At 50.3% G+C, this 13,015-nt stretch overlaps 1 protein-coding gene across 1 annotated transcript; it reads left to right on the top strand.

Annotated features, from left to right (window-relative positions):
* The first annotated feature begins 5,937 nt into the window (after positions 1-5,937).
* LOC122384376 (transmembrane protein 94-like) lies at positions 5,938-11,385 on the top strand. Its single transcript, XM_043371734.1, has 3 exons — positions 5,938-9,036; positions 9,313-9,825; positions 10,040-11,385. The coding sequence occupies exons 1-3, from the start codon at positions 6,082-6,084 to the stop codon at positions 10,643-10,645; spliced, it is 4,074 nt and encodes a 1,357-aa protein (XP_043227669.1). The 5' UTR covers positions 5,938-6,081; the 3' UTR covers positions 10,646-11,385.
* The last annotated feature ends 1,630 nt before the right edge of the window (positions 11,386-13,015 follow it).

Genomic DNA, 13,015 nt, shown 5'->3' with positions numbered 1-13,015 from the left:
CTCACAACATCGACAAATGCTTTAATTCGGAGATATGGAATTTCAAACTTGCAGTTTTCGGATTCTAAGGGGCTAGTGCATTGGTATGCCCCCTTAGAATTTGTGACGTCAGCGGAGATCTAACGATTTTTAAATCTTTTACTAAAACGTTTGGTAGCACGCGGTGGTATATGCTGCTTTGCGCGCAACAAATGCCGCACTTTCAAATAAAGTCGCTAGGAACAGCGGAGATCCCAAAAAGTAAACAAAAGTAAAAGTCTAATATCTTGAAAACCTGTGAATATTTTTCGATGAAATTTGGTAGATATTCGTTTTCGCTCTTTCTGAACCGAGCGACATCACTTTCGTGCCAATTCATTAACTTTTTTGAAGGTGGGAGGGTCCCTTTAATAAATAAAATCAGCTATCTGTAACATCTATTTTTCGTAAAATGGCGGTACACATGGAGGTCCCCGCTTCAAAAATTAGTTAATCCCTATAATATAGACATCATTCTATAGAGAAACTCATGTTTAGTAAGAATAATGTGGTTTCCAGTTATCTGATCGATAATTTTAAGACCAAAAGCTAACTAATCGTATTCTTACCACGATCTCGGTGGAGCCGCACGACGGTCTGTTGTCAACATGTCATTTGTTGTTAAATACCATTACGCAGAAATGTAGTATCTTCATAAAACCCAACACACTAGGGGAACTGTGGGAAACCGGGGTTTTGGGTGGGGGGGGGGTACTATTTTTATGAAAAAGTGATAGATATACACAAATAATTTTGGAATTACATTACGGTTCTGTATTTTTAATTTTTAATAGAAGAGAATTCGGTAATTTTCTTTTTCGGTAAAGCGCCTCACGAGATGCGCCAGATCTGTCGACGAATGATAGCGACTTTTCTGAAAAAGTCTTCAGAAATGTTTCGTTCGTAAATATTTTCGTTCGTGCATTTTCTTTATTTTCGTTTTTTGGTCCGTGCATTTTTTTTGTCTGTACATATTTTCATTCTTCGTCCAACATTTCTTCGCCTGTACTGTGCATGTTTTCGTCGGTGGCCAACTCGTGGCGAAGCAGTGCAGTGCCGAAGGCAATGCCTTAGGAGAGATTACAGGCAATAGTAAATCAAATATTTTTAGGTTAAATGGTTATGTATCTGGCTTCAGGCCGAAGGCCTGAAGCCTGATGCATGACCACTTAACCTGAAAATATTTGATTTACTATTGCCTGCAATCTATTCCTGTAAGTAACTATTTCCTTATCCGGTAGGCAAAAATCAGTAGGTTAGGTTAGGTTAGGTTAGGTTAGGTTAGGATTCCCGGTAGGCAAAAATCAGTAGGTTAGGTTAGGTTAGGTTAGGTTAGGTTCCTTAATGCCTGGTAGGCAAAAATCAGTAGGTTAGGTTAGGTTAGGTTAGGTTAGGATTCCCGGTAGGCAAAAATCAGTAGGTTAGGTTAGGTTAGGTTAGGTTAGGTTCCTTAATGCCTGGTAGGCAAAAATCAGTAGGTTAGGTTAGGTTAGGTTAGGTTAGGATTCCCGGTAAGCAAGAATCAGTAGGTTAGGTTAGGTTAGGTTAGGTTAGGTTTCTTATGCCTGGTGGGCAAAATCAGTAGGTTAGGTTAGGCTTCTTTAAGCTCGGTAGGCAAAAATCAGTAGGTTAGGTTAGGTTAGGTTAGGTTAGGTTAGGTTAGGTTAGGACACCTCTTTGAATTTCATCGAGTAATAATCGCTTTTCTCAAATTTAAAGTTGTCCGCGCTTTAGACATAACAATCTGAGAACCTTGGTATTGTTTGTCATTTCTGGCTGCGATAAAAAATTGTGCACGCGAAACGCATCTGATATTTTTGCAGCCTTGATTGTTTATAAATTGTGTTCATCCGCCGTAAACAGCATGGCGTCAGCGTCGGTTGCGAGGGGTGGGGCATGTGGTGTTTTGGGGTCAATTTTGCCAGCTTTAAATGGTAAGCTGTTGCATTTTACTGGCAGGGAATGTTAGATAGTTGGATTATAGCATGTTGTGATACTAATTGGATTCATATAATTAAAACGAAAACGCTTGGGGACCTCCGTGTTTCCGACCCGTAAAATATGCAGAATCACTGGAAATTCTGATTCACTACAACAAAGCACGAGTAGTGGTAGCACCGCCTCTCAGGGATTGGGGTTGGGATCAGTAGGCATTTTCCGCCCTGGGCATTTTCTTTTCAAAATGCTTAGGTACTGATGCCCGATACTGATGCCTAAAATGCCTGATTTAGAGTTTTATAGCCTTATAGATTCCTGTAGTCATGAACAGTACTTTTCCACAGTGTATATGAATACTTTTACTTTACTTGTACTTTTCCAGGCTAGGTTGAGGTGGTTTTTATTTCAAAAGACTGCCTATGGAATTTTCAGTTATATTTACATATGGGCAGAATATATAGACTGATTCATATTGGTTTATCCTCAAAAGCTTGCAATGGGGGCATTCCTATTATCCACAAAAAGATTATCCGATCTTTAAAAACTTCTCGTTTGGCAGTAAGCCAGTGCTTTGCAATGCATTTGAAATAAACCTAAAAATTTTGTTCAGTTTTCTTCCTATATGTGAAACTCACAAGAGTGCCAACATTTCATACATTTTGGGTGTCACAGCCTGCAGGACTCAAGATGCCAAGATGGGCCAGGGCAAATGCCCCAAATTGAAACACACTCGGGCCTCACTGTCACTGGTTCTGCCAGTGTTAACTCACCTATTTGGCTTCAGGCTTCCTGGGTGGAGACTTGCTGAGGGAGGCAGGTAATATAGACAAGGAAGAATCAATCATGAGAAGTTAATGTGCCAGGTTACTTCAATCTTTCTTGGAATACGATAGAAGTAGAACAGAGTATGGGTGTCGTGGGTGTGTGTTTCTCATTGTACAATTAGCTTTTATATGAAAACATAGTTTCAATTGAGACAGCTGATGATTCCATTTCTATAACTACATGCTAGATCCTGTGATGTACATGATCCATGCAAATCAAGACAAATTACTCAGGAATGGTTGTTGCCCAGTGCTGGTGTGGCCTGTTCTTGAAGCTGTTGACAGTCAGCTTTGGTCACACCTTGCAGCATAAGGGAGTTCCAGTGCTGTACACTGCATCTCAAGAATGTCATTAAGTGAAGGTGAAAAGGAAACTTTTCAATACTACTGACAAGATCTACATAAAATAAGGTGGATTGGAAGCTGCTAAAAGACAGCAAATTCCAGATACATCATACATATATCATGCATACATATAAATCTTACAATCTGTACTACTGATGGGGTAAAGATAATAAATATCACCACATCAAGTAAAATTATAGCTGTACTCTCATAATTATTGTAGTAAAAATTGTAGGAAAGGACCTGATAATTCCAGAGGAGCTTTTTGTTTACACCTTCAACTTGCTTTATTTTCTATTAGACATTAAATATTCACATAATGATGACTTCTGCTACTGAACATTTTGCACCATTAAATCACATTTGCTCTGATGAGATGCCCTGCACTGAACAATGAACATTAACCCTTGCCCGTGTAGGGGGGGGGGGGTTCGAACGGACCTCTCTCGGTTTTTTGCAAATAACTCACGTAAAAAGCGGCCGATCGCGACCAAACGTTCAGTACCCTCGCGTTAATCAATTTTACACCTACCCTGAACCTTTCATGACCCTAACCCAAATGACCTTTGACCTGTGACCTACTATTTGAGACCATGTTTGGCCGGAATCGCGATTCTGCGTATGTCGGCTCGCATTAGCCGCGCGTTTGCAGTCTTTTCGTGGTTTCAAGTGTTCAAAGTTCAAACATATGATAGGATGTTGCCCCCATGCATTAGGGTGGGTGTTAAGGTCACCTGAAGGTCAGGTCGGGTCATTGACCTTTGATAACCTCAGTTCTTTTTCGAGTTACATATTTGATATTTCTTGGCTAGTTTTTGGAGCTGAATTCGAATTTAGCAACCATATGAACATTTATGAAGTAGTTTTGGTGCCTTTGTAACATGTTACGAAGCTGTCAGAGGTGGTTGACACCTACTATGAATACCTGGCAGGACCCCTACTGGTTGACCTGACCTGACCTGACCTGACCTGGCCTAAATGCATGAAGACATCATCTGTGATCAAAATTCAAAACTAACATAATATTCGTGATCAGCACCCCGAAAAAAACTCATAGCAGCCACACTTTTCGACGTTTTAAGATGAGTAAGAGGTCCCGATTTTCCCGACTTTTGGGTCATTGACCTGACCTGGAAGGTCAACCAATGACCTAGGACATTAAAATTAGTTATCATCGGCTTCCTCCGTCACGGGCAACACGCTCGTTTTTTTCCGCGAAACTAGCGCAATCTGAGGCCTGTTTCACTAACAAATAAAGTGTGTAATTACAAAGAAAAAATTTGAGTTTAAAACAAATACTTACCAACATTTGAAATTTGGATTTCACGAAACCTTCGGGCATGAATTTTGAGTTTAAAATTTACCAACTTTTTTACAAGAAAAAAGTTTGTAAGAAACATCGAAATCGCAAACTTTCTGTTTCACGAAGACCAAAAACTTGAAAGAACACTTTGTACTTACAAACCCGAAATTCCAGTGGCCCTTACGTTTGGAATTTTATTACTTTTTGTGCAATGATGAAAAGCAATCAATTATTTAAAACAAATATGATATGCTGAGTCATTATATGCTCTTTTTCACTTAGCACATTCCCTACGGTCCAGCTACGAGCAATAAATAAATATCGTCATGTTTTGTCATTCGCGCGCCATAATTGCATTCAACAGTCTTCTGCTGTCAAATGTTTTACGTTTTATTTTCTTTCAATAAGAAGATATTGTGAATTATCATTTATACCATTCAGAAACAGCATCATTATTTTTGATTTATTCCTGCAATTTCCGACATGAATACTAGACATAGTTTGATTAAAATAAGCAATATCTGTAACATGTTATAGTTCTTGATTAAAAACGATAGCCGCGTTTACATAGGGATAGTTGCAAGCCTCTAGCTCCGCCTGTGATGTTGCAAAACATGCCAATGACGCTTTGCAATTTACACAATGATCTCATCTAAATATACGAAAAGTACTACATTAAAATCATCGCAGAAGAACTGAGCAACAGCCCCGACAAAAATGCTATGTAACCGGGCATAATTTTACTGTTTACAAGTTTATTTACCAACTCTTTTTATCGGAGGTGCCGCTGGTGATGAAGTTTAGTGAAATCCGATTTTACATAGTTTGCAAAAATACTTATGAATTGTAAAGTTCAAACACTTGCAATCGCAAGTTTTTAGTGAAACAGGCCTCAGGGGCGAAACGGCAAGGGGGGAGTCCAACGGACCCCCTCCCCCTTATACGTTGGCGGCTGGAAAAACACCAATACGGGCGAGGGTTAATTTTAAACTTGCACTCTGTCTTTACACTCACGGCCTTTGAAAGATCTGATTTGTTACCTATGTAGTATGTACAGTGTACACCTTCATTGGTCTGCTTCTAAAGGTCTCCCATAATAGGTAAAACAGTTGTTTAAGTGAACTTTTCAAGGCACCAGCATGACATTGATAATCAGTGCTTACAAAACTGAACAGACAACAATGAACTGGTTGGTTGGCTCTCATGGGTTGCATAAACAGATGCATTTTCCTGCTAGATACACATAAATAAAGTTTTAAGTAATTTTTCAAAATTTATGTTAAAGTGATCAATAATGTGCAGACGATTCCAGATTTCACTTTCCACATCAATTATGATTAATATGTCTACAACCATGCCTTGCTATCCCAAATCCAAACAATTAACAATTAAATAATTTGATTTTCGTTTTCTAGTACCTTTTTTTGCTAACGCAAAGCATTTCTATTGCTCATAGTATGGTAGCGTGCTTATTAAATGCTGCATCTGTGTTTTGCCAGGTCTGTGAAATAGCTGTTTGAGCGCAGTGTCCCGCGTCTGGCGGCAGCCCACCTCCTGCTGTATGGAGCTGGTCGGCCCTCTCGGCTACTACCTGCTGGTGCTGCCGCTCACGGTGCCCATGCTGATCGCGTTCGCGTACTCGGCCTGGATCGGATGGCGTCTGTTCATCAACAACTGAACGGTGGCGGCAGTGTGCGCGATGGCCTCAGCACGGCCGAGGCGCTGCGCCGACTGCGGGACGACATGGAGTCGGCGCTGGAGGAGCGGCGGCGCGGCCAGCGGCGCGGCTGGCTGGCCGCCGCCGCCCTCCAGCGGCGCGTCTGGTTCTCCTGGCCGGTGCTGGTGCTCTCGGCGCTGGTCGCCGTCGCGCTGGTGACCAGCGCCGCGCTGGCCGAGGACGGCGGCGCCAGCGAGGCGGTGGCCGCCGCGCTGGTGCTGGCGCTCGCCGCCGCCAACGCCGCCCTCTCCGTGTGGCAGCGCGCCCTGGCCGACGGGGAGCTGGCGGCCAAGGCCGGCCGGCTGGCGGAGCGGCTGGGCCGCGCGGCGGAGGCCACGGCAGAGTCGGGCGGCTGGACGGAGGCCGAGTACCCGCACCTGCACGCGCCGCCGTCCCCCTGTATCGGCCTGCAGTGGACGTACCGAGACGGCCGGCTGGTGAACCTGCCTGCCTCGCTGCTGACCCGCGGCGACCTGGTGGTGCTGCGACCCGGCGAGGCCGCGCTGGCAGACGTCGAGTCGGTCTCTGACGAGCCGCCGCTGCGCCTGCTCCGTCTGGAGCAGTACGTCCCCGGCGCCGGACAGCGCAGTGACGAGAAGCTGACGCACCCGCGCCTGGTGTCGGCGCTGCCCAATCGCCGGTTCCGCGTGCTCTCCTCACCGTACCTGGAGTCGCTGCAGCTGGCGCTGTCGGCAGAGGAGCGGCCGGCGCCACCGCCTCGCCGGGAACTGGAGCGTCTGCTGGCGGCCGTCCTGATGGCGGCGCTGCCGGCCGCGCTGGTCTCCGCTGTGCTGGTGGCGGTGCCGCTGCAGCTCTGGCTGCTGCCCGAGACGGTGGTCGGCCTGTCGGCGCACATCCGGCTGCTGCTGCAGCGCATCTGCGGCTGTCTACTGCCGGTGCTGCCACTGCCGTGCAGTCTGGTGCTGGTTCCTGCCGCCTGGCTGGCTCAGGCGCGTCTGGTGGCTCTGGCGCGCGAGATGCGACAGCCACGACCCGACGACCGCCGCCAGCTGGACGTACTGGACGAGACTAGCGTGCACGAGCACGTGGCGGCGCACTGGCGGCACGTGTGGCCCGTGCTGCGCGACACGGCGAGCGGTCGGTGCGACAGCCTGCCGCACACGGCCAGTCTGCTGTACACGCTGGGAGCTCTCACCTCGCTCTGCTGTGTCGACAAGAAAGGTGTGCTGAGCTGGCCAAATCCGACCGCTGAGAAGGTGGTAACGGTGCGTCTGAAGAGCGGGGGCGGCGACGAGCCGGCGGCTGCCTCGGACGGCGCCAGCGATGTCTCGGACGCCGACATCGACCCGGTGGTATCGGACGCCGCTCTGGACGTGCTCGATCTCACCCGCGACAACCCGGCCGAGCCGTGGTCGATTCAGTTCGACGACCCGCACTGGCGTGACTCGCTCTCACGCCTGAAGCCAATCGGTCTAGCCGTGCTGGTCAACACCTGCAGTGACCAGACGCTGGCCGACTACTGGCGCTTCTGTCGGCATATGGTATGTCTGGCGCACGGCGAGGCCGACCTGGTGCCGGTGCCGGCGCGGCGCTGTCTCTGCCAGCTGGCCCGGCAGATCGGGTTCAGCAAGCGCGCTGCCGACGCCTTCCAGCTCGAGTCGCAGATGGCCTGCTACAAGCACCTGAAGCTGGACCCGGTGCGACGCAACAAGCTGACACGCGCCTTCAGCTTCAGCAAGATCCGCTTCCCGTACCCGCACATGAACTCTGTGATTCTGCGAGAGCTGTACACCAACTCGCTGCAGCTGGTGAGCCAGGGAACTGCCGACCTGGTGCTCGACTCGTGCTCCGACTTCTGGGACGGCACCGACGTCATACCTCTCTCAGAGGCGGACCGGCGCCGCATCCTCGACTTCTACCACCGCCACTCGGTCACCATGTATTGCTCAGCGTTCGCGTACCGACCGCTCACCTCCCGCGTGGCCGTGGAGCTCAGCGAGCGTTACCTGGAGCTACCCGAGCAGTCGGGTCACATCTACCGGGCGGCGCGCTCGCCGCTGCCCGGCCACGGTCTCTCACTGGACACGTGGCCCGACAAGCCGGTCCATCCTCAGTACATGTCCACCGATTCACTCTACGGCTCTGAGGTGGTGGACGTCGACTCGACAGAGGGGCTAATTCAGGTGCAGTGTAACCAGATCTTCACCGGCATGGTGACGATGCAGTACCAGGCGCTGGCCGACATGGTGCGCCTCATTGACCACCTGGAAAAGGCCTGCATCCGCTTCGTCCACTTCAGCAAGGAGAACGAGTTACGATCGCGCGTCTTCAGCGAGAAGATGGGCCTGGAGTCGGGCTGGAACTGCCACATCTCCCTGCTGGACGACGGCTCGCACCACGGCTCGTGTGCGCCCACCGGGGACATGGTTCAGCACCCCTCCGTTCGGCGGCTGGCCTCCAACGAGAGCGGCGACTCGCGCGCCGCCGCCGGCCGCACACTGGAGCGGCTGCGACCGCTGAGTGTGTCGGCACCCTCCGTCATAAACTTGGACGTGGACCAGTCGGCAGACTGTGAGGAGGAGGAGGAGTGCTGCCCGGCCGGCGGCGGCGCCGGAGACGGTCTGGATCAGGCGGACGGCCGTATCCGCGTGCAGAGCGAGTGTGTGTGCCCGGCCACGGAGCCGGGGGGATCGGTGGGCTCGGTCGAAGTGCTGGAGGAGCCCGTGTCGCCGGCCGCCTCCCGCTCGGCCAGTCGGATCACCGACAGCAGCGACCAGTCGGACCCGGTCAACTTTGACATGAGTAACCGCGCCAAGCTGCCGAAGGGCATCGCGCAGATTCGTCCGCACCTGGAGCACGTGGACAACGTGCCGCTGCAGGTGTCCCTGTTCACTGACTGCACGCCGGCCACCACGCGCGCCATGCTCCAGGTCAGTAGAGGAGCGGTGACGAGATTTGACTTGTTAGCCTTAGTAATTTTATCTGTTCATACAGGGCTAGTATTTCGGTTGTTGAGTGGAATAATAGCTACCTATCGTAAATCGTACGAGTCCTGGACTATCATGAAGTTGTTTTACTTTTAAACTGTAATGGAAGCTCTGATGAGTACCACTTTCTGTCTGACTGTCCGTTCGCAACCGGTATCGCCATTCCAGCTCATCTGACCGACCTGCGCCGTCCGTGCGGCGCCCTGTCACGTATTTCAGATAATGCAGGAGTACGGAGAGGTGGTGTGTGTGCTCGGCTCCTCGGGCAGTCCGCAGAACGCCGGCGTCTTCCTGCAGGCGGACGCCGCGCTGGCGGTCCGTCCGCTGCACCCGCAGCTCTGCTCCATGATGCCGGAGCCGGGCTGCCCCTCTGGTGACCCCCACACCACCACCGGCGCCGACACCACCGCCGGCGGCGGGCAGGGTGACGGCGCGGACGGCGAGGCCGGCCGCCAGCCGCTGCTGCCGCCGTCCCTGTCCACCGACGGCCCGGTGGCGCTGGCCGAGCGGCTCGACTCGCTGCCCTGCGCGCTGACGCTGCGTCGTGATGACGCCGTCTCGCTGACGCAGCTGGTGCTGGAGGCGCGGCACCTGGTGCAGCGGCTGCGCACGGCCGTGACCTTCTGGGCGTGCCAGGCCATCACCCTGGCAGCGCTGGCAGTTCTGAGCTCGGTGCTGCTGCTGCCGCCGCCGCTGCCGGCCGGACACCTGCTCTGGATCACCTGTGTGCAGGTTAGTTGGACGGGAGGGAGGGGTGGTCGGTTGGTTGTGTGAAACGTTTCTTCGTTTAAGCGTGAAGTGCTTTAACTACTGTGTTTTCTTTATATGTATCTAAGCATAGCCCTCGTCTTGCGTCAAGACATTAGTTGCCCCTGTTCAGTGTTCCTCTCCTCTAACCACCCGTCGTCTGACCGCCGACCGGTGTCCTCTCTCTCTCTCCGTGCAGCTGCCAGTGCTGTCTGGCGCGCTGCTGGCCGCGCCCGTGGACAGACGGATCATGGACGAGGCTCAGGACCGGTGTCAGTCGGCCGTCACCTGGCCGCACCTGGTCTACGCCGGCTGGTGCTACGGCCTGCGCCTGCTGCCCTCGCTGCTGGCCGCGCTCGCCTTCTTCGGCCTCAGTCTGCACTCGGTGTGCCCGTCCGAGTCGTGTCACTACGTGTACCCGCCGACCGAGCTGCGGCCCATCCAGGACGCCCTCCTCGTGCTGATCGTGCTGTACGCCTGCGTCAGCTCGGCCGGCTTCGTGCACCGGCGCGCGCAGCTATGGCAGCGGTGGCCGTGCGCGAGCGTGTCCTGGAGCGTGTCGGTGGCTATCTCCCTGTTACTGGCAGTGGTGTTTGTGCTGCTCGACTGTGCCGTGTACGGCCAGCAGCTGGCCTGGCCGGTGGCGGCGGCGCCGTGGCTGGCGGCGGCGGCGCTGGCCGGCCCGCTGCTGCAGCTGCTGGTCACCGAGCTGGTGAAGCGGCAGGAGTTCAAGTACAACATCCGCTACCAGAAGCGGGCGAGACTCGAGTTCGACACCAAGCTCGGCATGAACTCGCCCTTCTGAAGCGGCGGGCGGCGTACGAAGACAGGTAGCGATGGCGTGGCGCCGTGTCCAGGCGACGGGTGGGCCATGTGCGTTTTACGAGCCGGTGTTCCTTGAGGCTACTTTTGCTGTGGAAAACGTGCGTGTTTTGGAAGCCATTGTCGGCAGAAGTGCGGGTTGTTGATCGTGTTCATTGTTCACTGATCGGATCGGAGAGAATTACCTGCCTGTCGACAATGACGGCAGAGGGCGGAGAAGGAATACTCAGGTTGTCGTTAAGTAGGCGCCACTGTGACTACCAGCGCGCGGGCTAGCCAAGGTCATGTTAGATGACTCGGTAGGTACGCATCTTCCAATAAACGTGCATGTCCTGTTGACCGCCACTTTTAGAAGCTTCTCACTGCTTATGCTATTGTAGCTAATTTTCTTCTCTTAGAGCCAGACGCGTGAGCTTATGTTTTAGTCGCTTTGGCATTTCATGGTGGTTAGTATATGCTTTGTGTCCTTTTTTCCTCAAGCTGGTTAGATGCCGCACTATTTCCGTATGTGGAACGCTCCCTGTTGTCGCGACGCCTCAGTGTTAGCTGGTGTCTCCCACTGACCGTCCCTATACTATGCTGTCTAGAGTTATAGTGGGCGTGTGCAATTATTTGGATGGGCTGTTTTGATGTGCTCAAGTATTGTACTGAAATGTGATAAATGTGTGAAGACATCCGCACTATTTTCGTAAGGTAGGTGCTCCAATATATGTTTAGAACGGACTTTGATGTTTAAACCAACCGATTGGGATGACACGTGGATGACATGCATCACGTAAAGACTATTTGGAATGACTCTGCAGGGCGCAGGCTGGGATAAACTATTTGAAATCGGTGATGGTGTCAGTTGCGCCCTTTTCACTGGGAAGTATGGACACAATAGATCTGGCAACGTTTGCAATTGCTATCACACGATCCTGTCGCCCCGAACTTTCAAAACAAGCAAACACGCTTGAATTACACGGAGTCTGATTTTGCTCGATTTCAATCCCACTTCAACGCATTGTCGATCCCCCATTTACGGTAGCTATGCGGAGCCCAAGAATAGCATTGCACAAAAGCTTATTATTTACATCATACTTTCACAGGCCAAACAATAAAGATTCCTAAGGGCCTGTTCCAGCGCCTCCAGAAACCTCCAGAAAGCTCCAGAAAGCTCTAGAATCCTCCAGAGAGCGTTCCAGCGCCTCCAGAAAGCTCCAGAAAGCTCTCGCCAAAGCTCCAGAAACCTCCAGTAGCCTCCAGAGAGTTGAGAGGTCCAAATTTCTCTGGAGGCTCTGGTCTACAATTATGGTGCACATGTGACAATCACGAATGTAAACAAAGGACATTTGACTTATTATTTTACAACTTGAATGTAAAGAAAATTACAATGCTATAATTTTATTTATCTTTTTAACTAAAATTGAAAACAAATTTTGCGTTTCAAGAGAGAACAATCATCATTCTTTTGGTATCTATGACGCTAATCTCCAGAAATCTCCAGATTGCGTTCCAGCGCCTCCAGTAAAACCTCTGGTAGAGCCTCCAGTCAAGAATTTCTTCTGGAGGCGCTGGAACAGGCCCTAAGTTTGTCATGCTACATTTTCCGTGTGTGTGCACCAAAGTTACATATCATTCACCGCATTATTATTTGGCAGTCTCATTTTTTAGGAGCTTTCTAAAAGAAAAACGAGATCCCCAATCAGCTGATCGAGAGCGCAGTTGTTTATTATGCGCAGGGTATATTGAGATTATGGGCCTTGGTAACAACTGGATTTCCATTACGTCATGGGTGATGATGTCACACAACGGGTGACGTTTCACTGCTGCTGCTGCTGTCCACGGAGGGCAGCGTTTGTGAGTGGAAAACAGTAGCAAAATTGTAAATAAAGGCAGTATTGGCGCTTATGCTACATATGAAATTTATAGCAACATACCTATTGATATTAGTGAATGTTTATTTTTGTTACTTTTTAACCCTCCAGTTTCCGGGGTCTGCATGCAAAGGTTCTGTTATTTTAAAGTCAAGCTATTGTACTAAGGGATTTATTTTGGCAATTTAGTCGTGTTAGGTTATAAGGCTGCAGAACTTTTAGTTGAGGTTGGTATCCTGATCCACTATCCAGTTGCAGCTATAATTGTGTCATATTTTGTATCATTTTCTGAACATGTAAACACCTACCTTACCTTACCTTACCTTACGTTAGTTGGTCATCGGGTTATAAGGCCACTCGGCCTATGGGTCCCGCTTGTATCGAGTGAAAGGCATAATCGGAGAGGCTATGGTCGAATACCTATAACCTATGTGAATTGTACCTATGGCTACCTATATGAATTCAAATGCTGTGATTGTAGAAAAGCAGTTACCCTC

The sequence above is a fragment of the Amphibalanus amphitrite genome, unplaced genomic scaffold (genome assembly GCF_019059575.1).
Source record: "Amphibalanus amphitrite isolate SeventyFive unplaced genomic scaffold, NRLGWU_Aamphi_draft 000187F_arrow, whole genome shotgun sequence".
In the NCBI taxonomy this organism is placed as follows: domain Eukaryota; kingdom Metazoa; phylum Arthropoda; class Thecostraca; order Balanomorpha; family Balanidae; genus Amphibalanus; species Amphibalanus amphitrite.
This window is presented reverse-complemented; position numbering and strand designations above follow the sequence as displayed.